General features: G+C 40.0%; 2 protein-coding genes across 4 annotated transcripts; one reads left to right on the top strand and one right to left on the bottom strand.

Moving 5' to 3' along the window:
• Positions 1-9,946: 9,946 nt before the first annotated feature.
• Positions 9,947-14,384, bottom strand: RB195_009348 (uncharacterized protein; the record flags this gene model as incomplete). 2 transcript variants are annotated; one of them, XM_064189866.1, is made up of 15 exons in its annotated part: positions 9,947-10,103; positions 10,161-10,310; positions 10,991-11,073; positions 11,209-11,329; positions 11,436-11,542; positions 11,686-11,767; positions 11,831-12,090; positions 12,194-12,354; positions 12,409-12,535; positions 12,595-12,744; positions 12,802-12,905; positions 12,965-13,051; positions 13,834-13,885; positions 14,179-14,189; positions 14,342-14,384. In XM_064189866.1, 15 exons carry the CDS (start codon positions 14,382-14,384, stop codon positions 9,947-9,949), a joined length of 1,695 nt encoding a protein of 564 aa, XP_064047448.1. The 2 variants fall into 2 exon arrangements, with proteins under 2 accessions (XP_064047448.1, XP_064047449.1); XM_064189865.1 differs by lacking the exons at positions 14,179-14,189; positions 14,342-14,384 and having other exon boundaries at positions 13,834-13,855.
• A 606-nt stretch (positions 14,385-14,990) lies between these two features.
• Positions 14,991-18,053, top strand: RB195_009347 (uncharacterized protein; the record flags this gene model as incomplete). Of its 2 annotated transcripts, XM_064189864.1 has the most annotated exons (10): positions 14,991-15,116; positions 15,185-15,309; positions 15,381-15,486; positions 15,557-15,670; positions 15,796-15,924; positions 16,001-16,128; positions 17,627-17,732; positions 17,836-17,918; positions 17,952-17,971; positions 18,037-18,053. In XM_064189864.1, the coding sequence occupies 10 exons, from the start codon at positions 14,991-14,993 to the stop codon at positions 18,051-18,053; spliced, it is 954 nt and encodes a 317-aa protein (XP_064047447.1). The 2 variants fall into 2 exon arrangements, with proteins under 2 accessions (XP_064047447.1, XP_013300058.1); XM_013444604.1 differs by lacking the exons at positions 17,952-17,971; positions 18,037-18,053 and having other exon boundaries at positions 17,836-17,946.
• Positions 18,054-18,188: the final 135 nt, after the last annotated feature.

Genomic DNA, 18,188 nt, shown 5'->3' with positions numbered 1-18,188 from the left:
AGAAAAAAATCGCGTTTTTCTCTCGCGTTCCATTATGGCTAGTGATGGTAGTTACATAAAGTGCAAGTTGCCCACCAACTTCCAACTTCTTCCTTCTTAATCTCTTCTTCTCCATCACTTATCTTTCCGCTTCTACTTCCTGGTTTTTACGTTTCTTGACAGAACAAATCCGTTGTCTCGGAATTGTTCATCGGGATGAGTCAGCTGCTTCCGCCAAATACCACACCACTCATCGTTCTTGCCCCAACAAAGCAACCAGCCTCAAGTGGAAAAATAACTGACAGATTTAATTATTTTGAATTATGTTTTAAATTTGGATTGTAAACCAATAGATATGCGAATGTAATTATGCAGTGAAGATGATGATGATGATTTGTAGTCAATGTAATATTAATTATTATTATATAATATTGATGTAATTGTAAAGAAGAGCGACAATATTACATTGACCATAAATCATTATCATCTTCTTCACTGCATAATTACTGACAGATTTGTTACGAAAGGACTGTAGAGATATTGTTTCATACAAATTAAAAAAAAATCCCTAAGTGCCTGAAAATGAAATAAACAGAAAAAAAAATCATAAGGAACCCAGAGAAAAAAATTATATCCTAAGACCTAATCCTCCTGGGGTACTTCAAATAGATATCCATAATAAGTTGTAGTGACATAAGCTATTGAAAGAAGCTGGAAAAGAAATTCCCTTCATAATTTTATCCTTTACAATCATTTCCATCCATCAAATCTATTTTAAAAAATTTTTCCATTTTTCATTAGTTGCATAGTATAATAGTTGTGCCACTAGGGGCATTAACAATAATTAGAGGACCAGGTTTTTAGGGAAAAAAACCGCTGAAATAGGAAATTGCTCGTAGTGAAGTGACGGATTTTCCATCCTGTACATATTTGCTCTAAAACGCACAATTTTCTCGGGGAACCGGAATAAATCAGCAAGTTTTTTGCAAGGAAAATATATCGATAGTAGAAATTCTATCTACTACGGGTGGACCTCGTTTCAAGTTGAGATATTTTCGTTCAAAGAAGGCCATTAAAATCACAGCAGCTTCAATCCAGACAACCAAATGTGTAAGTTTGGAGCAATTTGTTTTTGCAAAGAACAATCTGCTGTTCCACCAAGAATGAAGAATAATAATGGTGGTTTTGTTTTTTTATCTAGAAACATCTATGCATGTATGTTTTTTCTTCATTTCTCATTCATTATGACACATCACGAAAATCTGGAAGAAAAGGGTCCCATAGGAACTGGTGAAGCCTATCCGAAGAAAACTGCACGAGAATAATCGAAGACATTATTAGTTGCCTTTATCTCACACACAAACACTAAAAATATAATATTTTGAAATTCCGCTCTCCTTTTTAGCAATTGTAACCTATTTTTTCGTTTCAGAAATATTTCATTCATTGATGTTCAAAAAAATTCGGGCTCAAAGAACAAGAACTCGATCTCTGGGCCAGAAATTACAGCTGCTTCTCGACGAACTGCCCAGGAATCGCTGTCGACGTTGGTGGGCACCCGAATCTGCATTCGGTTGGAAATAAAGAGACAGTACCTTTGGTCCAAGAATGGCAGTAACCATACTGCCGAAATCCACAAGTGAAAACAACAGTATTTTATATGATTCTTTAAAAAAAACTTTCGAAATTCAATCCATATAGGAGTTTTTATGAGAAAGAGATGACATCAAGTATAGTCAGAATCAAATGTATTTAACCGGATCTATGCGTCCGAGGGCAGAGTGATGGAGGAGAGTCCATGTCAACCAAGAAACGAGCATGCGTTGCGACCAACGCGTCGCGCTCTCCCGGCTGAACATGTCTGTCGTCGACCATATTTAAACAAATTAAAATCCCCCTCTCATATATTATTATTAAATTCCAATAGATAGTACTAAAAGATACAGGGTCATGACTAGAATTTAAATTTTGGTTTTTCTTTTCAGCAAAAATTTGAGTACTAATTAATTTGTCGATCATTTACTTTTAAAGTGGGATTTTTTCTGCTACCAAAAACTACTTAACGATGGACTGAACTGTTCAGAAGTTTACGTTGGCTTTGCTGCGGCACTCAACGCACTGACTGCCGTATGCTTTTTAATCGTCGTGGGATAATGGATCAAAGCGTTGTTTTTGATTCCCCATGACAACCACCCATGGATTGTACTCTCGCCGATGGTGTCCTTAATAAGTCAAGACGAGCAACGGTACGGCCGAAAAAGCTCTGGTCTGATGGATTTATACTGACATAAACCAAACTGGGTTTCACCCCAATCAAGAACATAAACCGAGCGAAGGAGCGTCATCATAACCAGAAAGACAGATTCCGCCATCAAATTGAACATACGCCGAAGAAATAGGGGAAGTCTGAGTAGCAAACAAAGCAGTTCGAATATCTGTAAACAGCACATGGACAACCGCAATGATGATCATCACTTGGTAGATCTAATTTCAGCGATTATTTTGAATTCTTATAGTGTTAGCTGATAAATTCAGTTCCTTTCTTCAAAAGTTTCCTCAAAAAAAAGTTCAGTCAATCTGACAAAACAAGTGGTATACCGCTGCATTGTGAAAAAAAAACCTAGAACTGCACTGACTTGGTAGCTAGTAACTACAAATTCCTTGCGATAGTTTTTTCTGATCCATTTTCGCTTACCTTCAGTACAATGCTTGTTGGATCCCGGTGTGTCATCATCTCATCTGAAAAGATTATAAAGGAGTCAAAGTTGTGCGTCTAGTAGAGTCAAAACGACATAAAGCAGCGAGCAGTTGCGTAGGCGGTTGCGCTCGAAGCGGTGCGGTGGAGCGCAGCGGCGACTGCGCGGTGCTTCACGTCGTTTTGACCCGACTATCTGTGTATGTGTGTATGCTTGTATGTGTATGTGTATGTGTGTGGTGTGTGTGTGTGGGTGTGGAGAGAGCGCGCGTTGTTCGGTCGCCCGGTTAAACAAAGGTTCGCACCGACTACATTTACCACTAATTTTACTACATACCGACGATAACTCAGAAGACATCATCTACAGACATCATCCGGACTGCTCCCCCTATTTCTATCGAGATGCGGACAATTATGGGATAGTGTACAGGCAGTGTACGGTGGACTAGAGCTGCCGTACCTGAGAAGCAGTGAACGTACTCTCAGGCTGAATATCCCTTTTTTTGTAGAGAATGATAAACGTTGCCGAATAATCATAGTCTGAGAATGGCTGAAAGGAAAAAAAATGACCCAAAGAAGGTTGGGTAGAAAGTAGAGTGATGATAGTACAGTACGAGCTCCTAGTTTCCATCCTAAAATTCGTCTCCAAAGAAAAAATCCGTCCAGAACAGTGAAAATCTTTGAAGATAATCCTAATCAAATTTCAGAACCACCTGCTGATCGTTCTCCCCTTGTTCACATCAAATATATCCTCAGAATTAAATGTTGAAGTAGGCTCAACTTTAGAACGAGCAAAAATTTCGCGAGCAATACTAACTATTTCCATAATTCCCAATGGCATATCCTACAAGCACATTACAAGAACGCAAAGTCAAAATCTTCAAGATAAAGAATTTCCAAAATCTAACTACATACAGCTTCTACTACAACTTAGACGACTCAGAACAAAGTCATCAGAAAAATATAGGCAATATTGCTTCTTGTATAACTTTTACCTTATTTCATTTTATTTCACTGCAACGGTAAGGTATGCCAGTAAAAGTATGGTGGGATAAAAACACATGTTTGATAAGAACACCTCCAAAAATTTTCCTCTCAAGAAGAAAAGATGTCAAGAAGGAAGTACTTTAACAATAATCGACTCTTTTATAGTAAAGGGGCACAGCTTCGAAAAAACAACAGAATTCTCTAATCACTTAATCAAAAACTCAGGAAGACAACAAGGAAAAAAGTTATTGGAGCCAGATTAGTCAGGGAATGACTCTGAGGTGAGGACTGTCGAAAAGAACTTGTTGGGAATTTGCTGAGGTGCTTGATTTAGAAATATAACTATGTACATATGCGTGGAAAGAATAAAATAGTAGGGTATACTTCTGGCATACAGTACAAAATACAGTATAAGAACTCGATTTTAAAGCAGCCAAAGAGTTCTCACTGTCTTTAAAATCAGAAAAGCGTCGGAAACAACAAAAAACACGGATTCAAAAATTTTCAGGATTTCACAATCCCATCAGAAATTTTTCACGAAACATTCACATCACTTTTTTACTGTTACACAAAGATACACAAACATTGTAGCAATCCGAAAGCATATCTATATCTACCGCCAGATAAGAGGAAATAGTCGCCATATTCGATAAGATAAAAATTTCGATTACCAGCAGAGCGTTTTTTTTTTTGTTCCAGAAAATGTCTCTGTGGACTATGCTTTAGAAACTAAAAAAAGATTTTTGACTTATCCACTGAATATATACACACATATTAGTTGCTTTTGAAGAGTAAGGATTTGGAAAACAAAGACTTAGGGCTTGTGCGAACTCAAAACTTGACTTCTGCGCATTTGATCCGTTGTAGAAGTCAATAGAAACGCACTTAAAGGCATCACCCCACGAATCAGAGAAGGTACGGATTCCAGGTGGAGTATTCGTATACGGCATAGTAGATTATGGAGAGGGGGGTGATTCCTTCCATTTCTTCCTAATTGCTGTAAAAAAGGCTTGGAAGATGCTGCGCGTGCACAAGGCTGGCGCGCTTCAATCAGACTCGTTGTAGAAAATAGCGCGCCGGAACGCTCGAAACCGCATCTTTCGGGCCGTTTTTTACGGCATTTAGGAAGAAATGGACGGAATCATCCCTCCCCCTCCTCCTCTCCATAATTTACAATCCCGTATACGAATACTCCACCTGAAATCCGTACCACCTCAGATTCGTGAAGTGATGCCTTTAAATGTCGGATAGCAGTTTGTGCATGTATCAACGCATATTAATGGATCTTTTGTTATCCGCTTCTAATTCTTGCTTGAGTTTATGTGTTTAAATTATATTATTTTTATATCATTCAAATCATACGATTCCTATATAAACTATATTATTATTTATAAAAAAATAATTATTCACTTTATTTAAATATTTTACTTTTTTAATTCTTTTCAAATTTCAGAGATTGTTTCTCGTTTGAGGGAGGTATCCTGGTAATTTTCATTTGCATGCGAGAAATGAAATATTCCCTATCAATACATACGAACAGGGATGGTCAGTCAATTCATGGTTATTTTATTTCAAAATCATGGGGCACAATTTGTGCAGATGTCGTTCCGCCTCACTGTCAGCGTTTCAATGGTTTACAGCTGCGTAAGCAGTTGCATCAATGGTGGGACCTTTGCTAGCCCCATGGATCTGCAATAACGAGCCAAGACCCCAACGCGTCCCTCCGGACACAACCATTTTTGTGCAATTCCAGCAAGTGTAAGGTTGTGTTGGTACGGCTGTAGTTCCCTACAACGATGACTTCACTATGAAGGGAGTCTTTTGCGAAATTTTGATGTTGGCTTAATTCCAGTATTGGACCAGCAGCGAGTAAGATTCGAGACTTAGTTCAAATGTCACACCGAAAATAATACTCTTTAGAGAGTAGTTGATCATGGCAGCGTAGACTGATCATTTTATCCGACGAAACGATACCTTACATCCGTTCAAGTGTATAAGTTCACTTCAAGACTTTCTAGTCCGCTACTCGCTCGGGTGTAAAGAGTTGCTTCGTTAGATGAACTGATCATTTTGATGCTACTGATCTAGTAATTGTTGAGATACAGGAGTTTGCAGGACAGTCTTTAACACATTCACGACGCAGAGTGAGGTGATACGTGTCCGTCGCACGGATTTAGGCGTATGGAACAATACGCAGCTACGTACCTGATCCTGTTCACGTTCTATTTTGTTTTGTGTTTATTTGGTTATTTATCACGTACCGTGCCAAAAGAAGATACTGGCTACCTAGAAATGTAGGAAAAAACTTAGTAGGAGCAACAGATGGAAAAAACGAAGATAGTGTACTCATATTTTCTTGTTTTGCTATCTTTATTTCCACCAAAATGTGGTTGGGAAAACAGGCACGCAAAAAAGAGATGATGAAAATGACCTTGTAATAAACTCCACGTTTTCAGATCAAGAGGAAGAAATTTCTGCTAGAAACGCCTTTGATAAACATGAAGATGCCGAAACGTCAGACTATAAATGAAATTTCACCAGAACTTCGTTGGCAGAACAAGAAAACATAAATACATTAAGTAATGCTGAGGTTTGAAGAAGAGAGGACTGGGAGATTGTTGAACAAAGGTACTGTAACCGCGGATAATGCACCACACACGGGTGTGGGTCGCTCTCGGTGAGAGATAGAAAAAAAACGCTTCAGTTCCAATTTAAGATTTAAATTTAAAAAATTTTATTTGAGGGTTATCCAAGACTAATATTATTAATGGGAATAAACTCCAGACAGCGATCCACAGCTCCTATACAAGGTCGGTGTTCCAATGACGAGACGGAGATGATCCGACGTTTTTGCCGAAAAGATCCGATGTTTTAACTAGTGGTCCTTCTTTCTAGAAAAAAAATGCTCCTTGATCAAAACGTGATGAGAAGAAATGTAGCTAAAAGTCTTTTTCAGTGAGTTCAGTTTCAGTTCTTTTTTTATTGTCTTTTCTGTTGAAATTCACATCCACTATTCCATTAAAATACGCAGGGAAATCTTCAACGAAGGAGCAGAGGGGAAACAGTTCGTCCTCATAGTGGATGGTTAGTGCTCTTGATACGAAACGTCCAAGAACAAAAAAGAAACAAAATGTCAGAATAGAGGAAAAATATAAGATATTAATACATGGTACAGTCGTTTGTTTTGTTTTAGGTCGAGGTCTGAAAACTAGTCCCTCAACACATTCGAAACGTTCAAAAAATATTTATTCGACCTCGAATTTCCTCGTTTCTGTTCGTGAACGTAGAAAAACACTACAATTGTTATCGATTATTCATACAGTCCCTCCTAAACATACTTTGGCCCTGCAGCACCGCTAAAATCAGCAGACACAGGGACCTCGGCCCAAATTCCACCGCAACGGTTTCTTTTTTTAATTAGGAGACCAAAGATCCCCTTAGTGCAGTGCAGAAATCAGTGCCGGATTTGATTCTGATCGAATTTTGATCGGAATCAATTTCGAATTATAAATGTAATTCGCTTAGGTCAAGAATCAAAACAGACGGGTCAAAACTACCTGAAAACCGGTACAGTTGTATTTAAAAACGCTTTGACCGGAGCAAAGGGACGAATTATGTAAATCTTGAAAAGATCATAAAGGAATCTCTCCAAAGCATCTCTTAAGCCAGAAGACTTTGATTAGATTTTTGTCAATAGGATCCATATACTCCATCCTGTTTGAACGTTTCCCTCATTATTATTTGCTCCCAATAACCTCCGAGACCGTAGCGCCCTGTACTTGACCTAGCTCATGAGATGTTGTATCGTAGATAAGAACAGTTCGACCGCACTTCGCCGCCTTTCCGGGTAACTGTGCACAGCTACGCTTGCGAATCTCTCGTCTGATATGACACTAACTCAGTCCCGATGCTCCTCCCCAGCTGCACAAGCATTGCTGGCGCCCGGACGAAATTACCATAACTACCCCACGCAACTCACCTGAAACCTGCATCACCCCACGAATCTGGGGTGTTGCGGGTTTCAGGTGAGTTACACCCATACGGAGTCGTAGATTATGGAGAAAAGAGTGATTCCGTCCATTTCTTCCTGATTACCGTAAAAAATGGCCCGGAAGAAACGGCTTTGAGCGTTCCGGCGCGCTATTTTCCACGATTGAAGCGCGCAAGCCCTGTGCATCTTCATGGCCATTTCTACGGCAATTAGGAAGAAATGGACGGAATCACCCTCCTCTCCATAATCTACGACCCCGTACAGAAACTCTCCAACCACCCCTGATTCGTGAGGTGATGCCTTTAAAAGCAGAACTACAAAATTTCTGTTGTTGAGATTTCTCGATCGGGGAAAGGATACGGGCAGAGGTTTGGATCAAAGGCATAGGCGCGATCATGTTGAATTCCCCTTAATTCTACGACCCCCGTATAGAAACTCCTTAAAAAATTCTCCTGAAAAACGGTAAACTGCGTTGTCGATGGAATTTTCCACGAGGCACCTAACAGCGTTTCGCTTGAGCCCAGGTATACGCTCCGCGCCTTATAGCGAGCGGACGAGACAATGTCACCGGCGCATTGATAATCCGGTCTCTCCCAGACACAGGTCATATCCCTGTTCTTGCGACGCGTTAGTCGATGCTTGGTTAGAAATTCGGTCGAGAAGCCCGCCTCGCACGCCGTTTTTCAGGAGAATTGAGCGTAATCGCACTCATATTCGTGACGCATCGCTATCGCGAATATCTTTTCATACAGAGACGCCAAAATCGTCAACTTGTGGCATGTTGTCTTTAAAGACGTGGTAAGGAATCCGCAGGAAAAGCTAGAGATGAGGTCGTAGACTGCGGCATTCGGGGTGGTTCCGCTCTCTCCCTAATCGTCGTAAAAAAAAATTGGCGAGGAAGGCGCCGTTTCTTACGACGATTTCAGTTGCAACGCCCTCGTGCACGCGCCGCATCCTCGTGCGAGTGGCCATTCAAGTGAAATCAATGGACAGACTGCTGGTGGGACTGGAATGCGTACATAGAAGCGCCGCATTCGAAGGTGTTACCTTGTAGGAAATGAAGCGCAAACGCAGTCTTTTACGTTTAGGAAGAAATGAGCGAAATCGCCCCGGGCCTCACAATCTACAACCCAATCTCTAGGTTCTCCCGCGGATTCCCTCACCACGTCAGATTCGTGGTATGCTGTCCTAAGCACCGTCGAACTTGAAACTGCAGCAATCTGTCCGTGTGCATCTTTCCAGTGAGAGAGTGCAAAACGGCAGAACAAGAAAAAGCGCAGTCGGTACAAGGACTTCTTCAAAGAAGTAATGCTTCCTTCAAATTTCTAACAAGGATAGTTTTCTGTTAATGTATAATAGGGTCAAAACAACATGAAGCACGGACATTTGCGGCTCGAAGCGGCGCAGTGGAGCGTAGCGGTTGGAATCGTGTAAGAATCCTCGCTACTGCCAACCATCTCTGCAATTCGTCATGGTCCCACATCGATTCCAACCGCTGTCTCCACCGCACCGCTTCCGAGCGCACCCGCTCACGCAACTGTCCGTACTTCGTGTCGTTTTGACTCAACTGTAAGCAACAAAGTGAACGATCATCAAATGACAGGAAGAAATCACACTTATCAGTGAAAGTTTGATAAGCACAAATGCGCCAAAGGTAATAAAACTCACCAAGCAAATCTTGATTGATTGTGCCTTACCAACATTGTTTCCTCCTTTTCTCGTTGTCTGCAGTTATGTTTGAGAATGTTTGTAATTATCGCGTTATAACAGTTCTTTTGGACAAACCTTATCCTCTACGAACTCTGTCTTCTGAATCTACTACGTCAAGGAACTGACTAGTCCTAGTTAAATCTCCTAGAATCAAGCAATCCCTTTTCGTTATTATTCACGACTGACCAGCACACGAATTTTAACGCGTGAATTGCGTGGAATCAGTAACAGCTGTTGCTGATTCCACGCAATTAACAGCAACCATTATACTATTAACGGTTTAAGAAAATATGCAAGATATATAGAATATTCATTGGATACAGCTGATTTACTCGTAGTATACAAAATCACTTTGAAGAATCTACGAATAATAGGAAGTGAGTAGAGCTCTGTATGAAAAATGCCTGCAATAATTCACAAAAAAGAAGAATTCTGGAGTACATGGAACTTGACACTAAACTGAAAAACTGTACACATCATCATTAACATAAAGAACTACATCCAGTAGGAAATTGTGACAACATAACATTTTCTTTGAAGAAATTCCTACTTCTGTTACATTACTAAAATAAGGAAAAAATCTCTTAAACGGAGATCTTTTCATCACCGAGAATTTCCGAAATTATACTGTCGAAAGTCTTCAAATCTACGTCAAGGTTAGCTAGTGAGCGTACGAACCTGTCCGCCACTTTGCCTTCGGGGAATATAGAGTCTTCTACAGACGTGTCCAGCAAAGAAATCCTTCAAAAAATGTTTAAGAAAGGAAAAGAGGAGACTCGTACCCTCAGTAGGACTTACAATTTGAGCAGCAGAGCGCAAACGAGCTTGAGCACATCATTGGAGAAATTCGTAATAGTATTAGCTTCCAAGGTGAATGTGGCAGCTAGCACATACAACCAGTTGAATTCCGAAAAAGAGAACTCCAGCTCTCGCTGATATACAGCCAATCTGAACGTTTTTCGATAGAACGGTGTGAAACAATAAAATAAAGTAAACTTGGTGTCGAAAAATATGGGAAAAAAAGCTCATTGATAGAATAATGGAATGTGTATCTATCAGCAAACAAGCTCATGTTGACCTGCTGAAATAAAATGGATAATGGTAGATAGATTGGGTGTAAGACAGGTACTCTTAAGGCAAAGCAAGTGGAAAGTCGACGTAGAATGCAAATATCGAATGAATAACATAAAAATCCCACATAGAGGTTGTGGCCGTTGCGTACTCGGGAGCATAGATTAGCTTTGTTTTCAGTTATCAACGAACTACTTCCATGGTAAATCACGCCAAAAAACAGCATGATAACAAGAGAAACTCAACTTTCTGCGTTATGTATCCGAAGATACAAAATCATGCGCACAACAGATATGCATAATCCAAGAAATATGCTGCGTTCTAAGGTCCAAAGACAGAAAATCTTAGTACTATTATTCCTAATAGAATAGAGTAGAACTCCCAGATGATTAAGTATGGGAAGATGCACAAAAAAAAAACGATAAAGCTCAACGAGCGGAAGCAACCTACAACGTGGCAAAAAGCACCAGTAACATCTTTCATTTTTCTGCAAAAACCAGAGCAGTCGGATCGAATAAGAACGAGTATAGAAAGCTAACAGATGTAGTCTCACTTACGGTTTCTTAACAGACTCCAGGAAAATGTGAAGACGTTTCTTTCGCACGTCAATCGAGTCGACACTTGGCAATACAAACTCATTCTAGAAGATTATCATTCCACCAAATTACAATAGTTTTCCATGAAAAAAAACAGTGAAAAACATGGAAAAATCCTTTAAAAAAAAACAGAAAAATGAAGCATTTAAAGGTAAAGCTACGAAGCTACTCTTACTAACCATTTCTGTTACGTCATCACTGAAGGGTCGAAAGAACTGTTTCATTACCGAACTTGTTGTGTCAGATAAACAAAGGCCACCTGATCGAAGGAGCTGACGTGTTCGGTCTGTTACCCATCCTCTGTAAATAAAACCTAATGAATAAAAAAATAAATAATAAATAAACGAATCCTGATAATAAGAACATATTTCACACTAATTCACGTCTATTCTAAAAAGCGAATCACTTGAAAAGAACTCGAGCATCTTCGATGAACTTTGCTTCATTGCACGATCTATTTGTATCAACATCTTGAGATGGCTTGGGAGGATCCGCTACAATTCCATCCAGCGGCTAAAAATAAGTGACTATAGGCGCAGAAAACGTGCACAGAAAATAACTCAGAACAAAGTTTTTGAAAAAAGCCACAGAGTAAAAGTTAAAGAAGGCAATTGATTATAGATCCATTTAAAACGACAGAAGGTTTGAAAACTCACGTGAGTTTTAGAAGTTGAAGGGGTTAGCGGGGCCGGATCAACGAGAACTGGTTTTTTACTTCCACGTCCTGAGTACTTTGACCTGAATTTATGCTAATTTTTGAGCACAAAGAAGCCGCGATGCTGACTTGTATCACACCCTCACCTCAGTCTTGAAAGTTTCTCTATTTCAGCACGTGTGAAAGTGTGCTCACTGGACATCTGTGGATCTGGGAGCCTTGGATTGTGAATGACAGGAGGGGCTTTTGCAGAAATGACGACTGTCGGGGATTTGCTCGATGATTGTCGAATTTTAGCGTTAGGGCTGACTTTAGGAGGAGCTGTATTCTTCATTTCTTGAGTGCTTTCTTCGAGTTGCTCAGCCCCAAGAATGTTGCTAACCCCATCGAGAAAATGTTTGACATCCTGAAGACTAATGATTGATTAAAAAAAAGCAACATTCCCACCAGAGCGAAAGAATATAAGATGTTTTGATGCACGTCCTAAAAAACTAAACTTTGCTACTCACTGTCTCATTCTCCTCATCTTCTGCTTCCGATTGTGACGACGACTCCGCTTCTCTGATAATAAGATCATTTAGTTTCTCTTCAGCAGCACGTACGATTTCGATTTCACGCTTCTTTCCTTGATTTCCTAACTCTGATGGACCTTCAGTGCGGTAGGTGGAACCTGTACTAGAAATATGTGGTTTCGAAACGCAACACCAAGCAATTTCACACTCACTCATTCTCTTCGAAATATTTCCTGAGAGCCAAAGCGGTTCATCGGGCAACTGAGATCGAACAGATGCAGACCGTAACAAGCAGAACCGAGAACAGTACATATCGGTTTCAGACCGGTGCTCGTAAATCTACAAGATGTACATCTCAAAAATCTAGAAGAAAATTCATAACATATCCCTCACCCCACCTTGCATGCTGCTCTGTCGATATGATATCGTTGTTTCTTCACGCGGGCCTCGACGATTTCACCACAAACGGGAAATCCACACAAACGTGGACTCCCTAGGTAGCGTTCTTCAATCACTTCATCCCAAGCGGTACAATGAAGGAATGGAAGCTGGAAAGTCCAGTGAATTAACTAAGCACTTTGTAGTTACTATTAAAGGTATCTCACAAGCATTTTGAGAGCATCTTCCGAAACAATATCTGATAACTGCACGATCGCGTCGTACACGGCTCTCCTAAGTTGTGCGTCTCTTGCAACTGTTGGTGCAGACCCTAACAAATAACACTAATAAATTATCTGCATTAAAAAAACAAGACTTGGGAGTATAGACCTTGAACAGATTTAGGAGCTGGTTCAGAGGTAGTGGTTTCCTTAATCAGCTCTTTCTGAACAGTGGTGAGCTGTACTTCACCCGTATCTGGAAAATATTGTAGCTGAATAACAAATCACTCGTGAAAGTGAATAACTTGAAGTGTTTTTGACTTCACTGGAATAAAAATAAGGTAACGGGTGGAAAATGGACGTGTTCAACTCTAAACCAATTTGGTTGTTGGTCATAACTCGTAAAGCTGTATGCTTGTATCTGAATCTTCCAGATCTACTCTATAGCCAGTAATAGAGGGGCCAAATATATGCACACCAACAAGTGCTCGAAAGTGTTCAAGAATATGCTTATTCGAACAGTCGAATAATCAATAATGCCAGCAGAATCAAGCGGTTCTGGCTCGAATACTTCCAACCATAGGAAACGAATAATGCGCAATCGCTGAATGTCTCAGTTATAAAACTTATACACGTATAAAACGCAAACACTCAGATGACGCCAATCATTTCCCTTTTAAAAGAAATCATGCAGCTGTAGCTCCGTTAAAGTCAAACATCAGGGATGTAGAAGAGAAAGAAGAAATACTAGTTGTTACCGTGACTTTAAAAGTTCTAACCATTCTAAACCATTGCTGTTCCCGTCATCGGCGTCTTACTTAACCGAGTATGTCGTCGGCGTCGAATTTGTTCAAAAGGGCACGCACAACACTTCTTTGAAGGACCACAACAGGGGAAGAGGGTGCGCATGATAAGCAGAGAAAGAGCGGAAGTTGCGACAAAAGCGTCGCGTTCGCCCGACTAGACACAGTCGCTGCTGACTATATTAAATACGGAAAGCATAGTTATGGAAATGAACATGAAAACTACGGAACTAACCGAATTCTTGCCCATTTTTCATCACGAGCTTAGCACTGGGATGAAATCTGATCTGAAATATGAGTTGTCATAAAAAGCACTTTGCATGCCGAATTTCAAAACAACCATTCGTTCACAGAGGCGCTTACTCACTAAGGTGAGAGCTACCACACCTATACTAAAAAAAAATAACAACTTCGATGCCACATGCATTGACCAAGTATCGAGAATCCGCTTTGTTCAAAAATATTGCGAAAGACACTGAGTAGCCTCACCCCTTCCCCCTAACTTACCGAGGTAACAAAATGAGTCCCAAAGAGAAAATTACCGCATCACATGGATTCAAAAGGAATCAACCTAACGCACCAGGTTCCCGCCTGGAACAAACGAAAATGCTGGTGTGGAAGTGGAAATCGCACAGTATTTGAATTGGCGCCCTAGTTTCGCAATAGCGCGCGCTTGTCGGTAATGGTTGCCATAATTTTACGTGGATTTCAACGAGTATTTTGTTGGTGCTATTTTTTAAAACTTTTATTGGCTTTTTGTGTTTCTGTTTGTTGTATGAAATTCATTGGGAAAGTTACATAACGTGTCGTCGTTGTCAACTCTATTTTTGAGTACTCAGTGTGTTCTCAGCACATTTATTTTCTGTTCGTTTTTTTTTTCGTGCTTTCACCGTCTACTTGGCGTGCTGTGTTCTTGGTTACTTACTCCATTTATATAGTCTTTTGGAATTTTTGTGTTCAAACTGACTACCTCTCGTTTAAGGATATTTTGTTACTGCATTTTTGTATTTTTATTGCAACCTCTTCGCAAACCTTAAGCGTCTCGTCCTTGTTTACATTTATGGGACGCTTCCGATGTTATCTCCGAAACTGACTGTGCTTACTTCGGCCGCTGGGATTAGTTCCAAGATAAGCTTCAACTAGTTCAGCCTTTCACTGTTTTTTTTAGTATGCTTCTTTGTTAAATATCTTATTTTGAATAGCTCGATGGTTTTTAAAGCGTTTGTAGGTTCCTTTGTTCTTCGTGTGTCTTTTTTTCCTCATGAAATTCTTCTTTTTTTTAGCAGTATTATTTGTGATACATTCCCTTCCATTCAATTTCCTCACAATGGGATATCTTATTTCGCGGCCTAGCTGTTTCCTATCGACGGAGCATGAGATTTTATTTTGAGAATGTCGTCTTCTGATGAGGACGCATTTCCCGTCGACCGGGAGGCTGCCATGGATGCCATCGCAAAAATGATCGATTCCGAAGGCCTCGAGAAGTTGACAAGTTCAAAGATTCGTGCGCACCTCAAAGTATGCGCGCCTCCACCACTTTCTTCAACTTCTTCTTTGTTTGCTTTTTCTCCAGCATTCTTTTCTAGTCGACATTCAACAAAGACTTTGACAACTATCGGAAAGAAGTAGATGAGTTGACAAAAGAAACTATCGAAAGGAGGGAAAAGAGCAAAGAAGCTCCCACGGCAGACAATGGAAATGACAGAGAGAAGTGAGAGTCAATGCTTTGTTTAAATCCTCTCAATGCTTTTTTTTTTCAACACGCTCTGATCTTATCTCTAGGGCCGAGAAAGCTGCTGCATCCGACACTGAAAGCGATACTTCTGATGAAGGAGTTGTTGATGACAGACGAGCCTCGACGAAGAAAAAGAAATCTCATAAAAGAAAGGTGTTTCCTTCTATTAGATGATTATGTGATGCAAATACTTAGGATGATCAATTAATGTGCTGCTTTATAGCTTAACGATGATGTAGGGGACGTGGACCTTATGACGGCGGTGAAACATCGTCGACGAGCGGCTGCTGACAAGGCAGTTCAGATCCTTAAAAAAACTGCGGACCGTACAGACAGAGTTTGTTGCTTTTTGCCATGTTCTGACTCTGCACTCTTATCGTCTATATGTTAAAGCCTATTCAAATGCGGATTATTTGCTTACTCACACTCTGGCACTACTATTGGTTACTGTAATTTTTATAGTCAAAGAAAAAGGACAAAAATGCACCTAAAGGAGATCATTCTGGCAAATTTGGGCGCATGACGAAGTTATGCCTACTTAGCGAGGAGTTGCAAAGTATTGTAGGAGCTCGCTTCATGAAAAGATGTGATGTAAGTTTAGCAGTTAGTTAGCAGCAGTTTTTTTTTTTTTTTAAGGCTTTGATAATTTTCATTTGCGACATTCTAGGTTATTGCAAAAATGTGGGAGTACATCCGAGCGAATAACCTCTTCGATCCGAAGGACAAACGTTTTTGTTTTGTCGATGACAAGTTGCGAGGTGTTTTTGGGCCCTGCAAACGTTTCAGGGCCTTCTCGTGAGTATTTCTAATTGCCATATTCCTCACTTTTTGGGCGTTTTCATCTATTCTCTATTTTGAAGTTTCCTCCTTCATTAACTAGGAACCGCGTCGGAGATTCCTTTTTTCTCAATACAGTTTATTTCGCATTATGAGCGCGACCTGAGTGATATTTATTGAACAGACCAGAATACACTTTGCGAATAATTTTTCTCTTTATCACTCAATATTTGATTGTTCTTTTCCTAGAAAATTCTGTCTGATTCCTTTCTCCAAATCCTGATCACTCAATCACAGCGGTCTCTAACTACTGATAATGACATTGGTTTTAGCATCATCCGTGTTGCTTATTTTTCGTCGTGTAAAAATTTAAATGAAGTGATTTCTTCCGTAATTAGTCTACTGAATTAACGCGAGAGTTGGTTTTTCAAATTGCTGGGTAACAAAAAGTACTGTGTACTTGACTTAGCTCAACTTATGGGCTATACTGTAACGACATTCAATATTGATGGTTTTCCGAACTCAACTTTTTATTTGCACCATACAAAGTTGCAAAAGTAAATGTTCAATTGAGTACTCTTCATTTCTTTTCTGTTTCAGTGGTAACTATACCCACGAATTTAAAATCTTGTGTGGAAACTACCAAGTTTTGGTTGCGTTATGTTAAGTAATCTTCGTACTTAGCCGTACTTGGCTAGATATCAACTTTCATCTTTGCTATGCAACGGAACGAATCGATACCTCTGCGCTATTTTGCGCAGCCCATTTATTTTCTTTTCAAAACTCCTTATACAAACATGCAAACACAGTTCTAGGTGTATTTATTGAGGAACCGGTTGCATCTATTTTTTCATAAGTCGCCACGTTATAGATGCAATACACTTTCTTTTTATGCAGTCGTCTAAAGACAGATCAATTAAAAAGGTTGTGAAAGAATTTTCGAGTGGCAAACTGCAAAGTCAAAGTCAACAAAGTCGAGATGAAGAGCCTTCTAATTGTATCCAAATGTATCAATAACGGGTGTTAGAGATCCTTTCATTGGTGTTTATTTCGTCAGATTCGCGAATAATTCGGAACAGTTTTTGCGGGAAACTGTAGCCAGATACCTCATCCTCCGTTGTTTCACATTTTTACCACAATCTCAAATGTTTTGCACCATTTTACTTTTAATTGCGGCTATTCTTTCTAGTACAGCTGCACACAAAGGCTTCAAGCTCTGTCTGATGCTTAACGCAACTCAGTACTTTTTTTATGAGCTTTTTTAGTTGACACATGCCTTCTAAACTTAGCAAGAGATGCAGAGATGCCATTTCCAGAACCATTTTCCATGAAATGTGTATTGGGACTTGTTGAGTGGTTCTCTTTTTCTATTTCCTCAATTTAATTAGTCGTATCAGCGTTATTTAGCGCAGCGTTTCTCGTAACCTTGTTTTGGACAAAAGTTCCTTTCCAGCTGTTTCATTTTTGTGATCCTCCTACCTGAAACATATAGAGCAGTAGAACCAAAGTATTTCAGGATGTCAAAGCCGCTTGCAAAGCATATTAAAGAACCGGCACTCCTAGGAGGCGAAATCGAGCAAGAAGCATTAGCCGAAGAAGCCCGCCTTACAGCCGAATGGAAGGTTCGATTAGCAGATGAAGTTTCCTTGCTGGTTTTGATTTATCTGGTTCACATTGAGTGGGCTATTAGCCGCAAAGGATTTATGAATCTCTAATGCATTGTAGGCGCGCCAGGCAATGGCAGATAGCGGTAGCGGGGAGGTTTCAAGGAGCACTGAATCTCCACAAAATGCTGCAGAGGAAGCGGCGTCAGACGAAGACGACGAGTCCGACTGATCCAGACATAATCTAACGATATTTGGTATGAGGCTTCTTTCAGGTTTCATCAATAGTTCTTTTTCTTCTTTCGCCATCATTTTTTTCCAGGTTGTTCATGTCCATAGTGTTACTATTAGCCATCTCAGATGTTGGTTCTGGGTCATAGATAGTTCGTAATTTGTATGACACCGTCTTTCTACTGCACGCATCTGCTTAATCTCTGGGTACAGTCAGATTTTACCGCGAAGTCCTCAGATTGA

Source organism: Necator americanus, chromosome III, assembly GCF_031761385.1.
Source record: "Necator americanus strain Aroian chromosome III, whole genome shotgun sequence".
NCBI lineage: Eukaryota > Metazoa > Nematoda > Chromadorea > Rhabditida > Ancylostomatidae > Necator > Necator americanus.
This window is presented reverse-complemented; position numbering and strand designations above follow the sequence as displayed.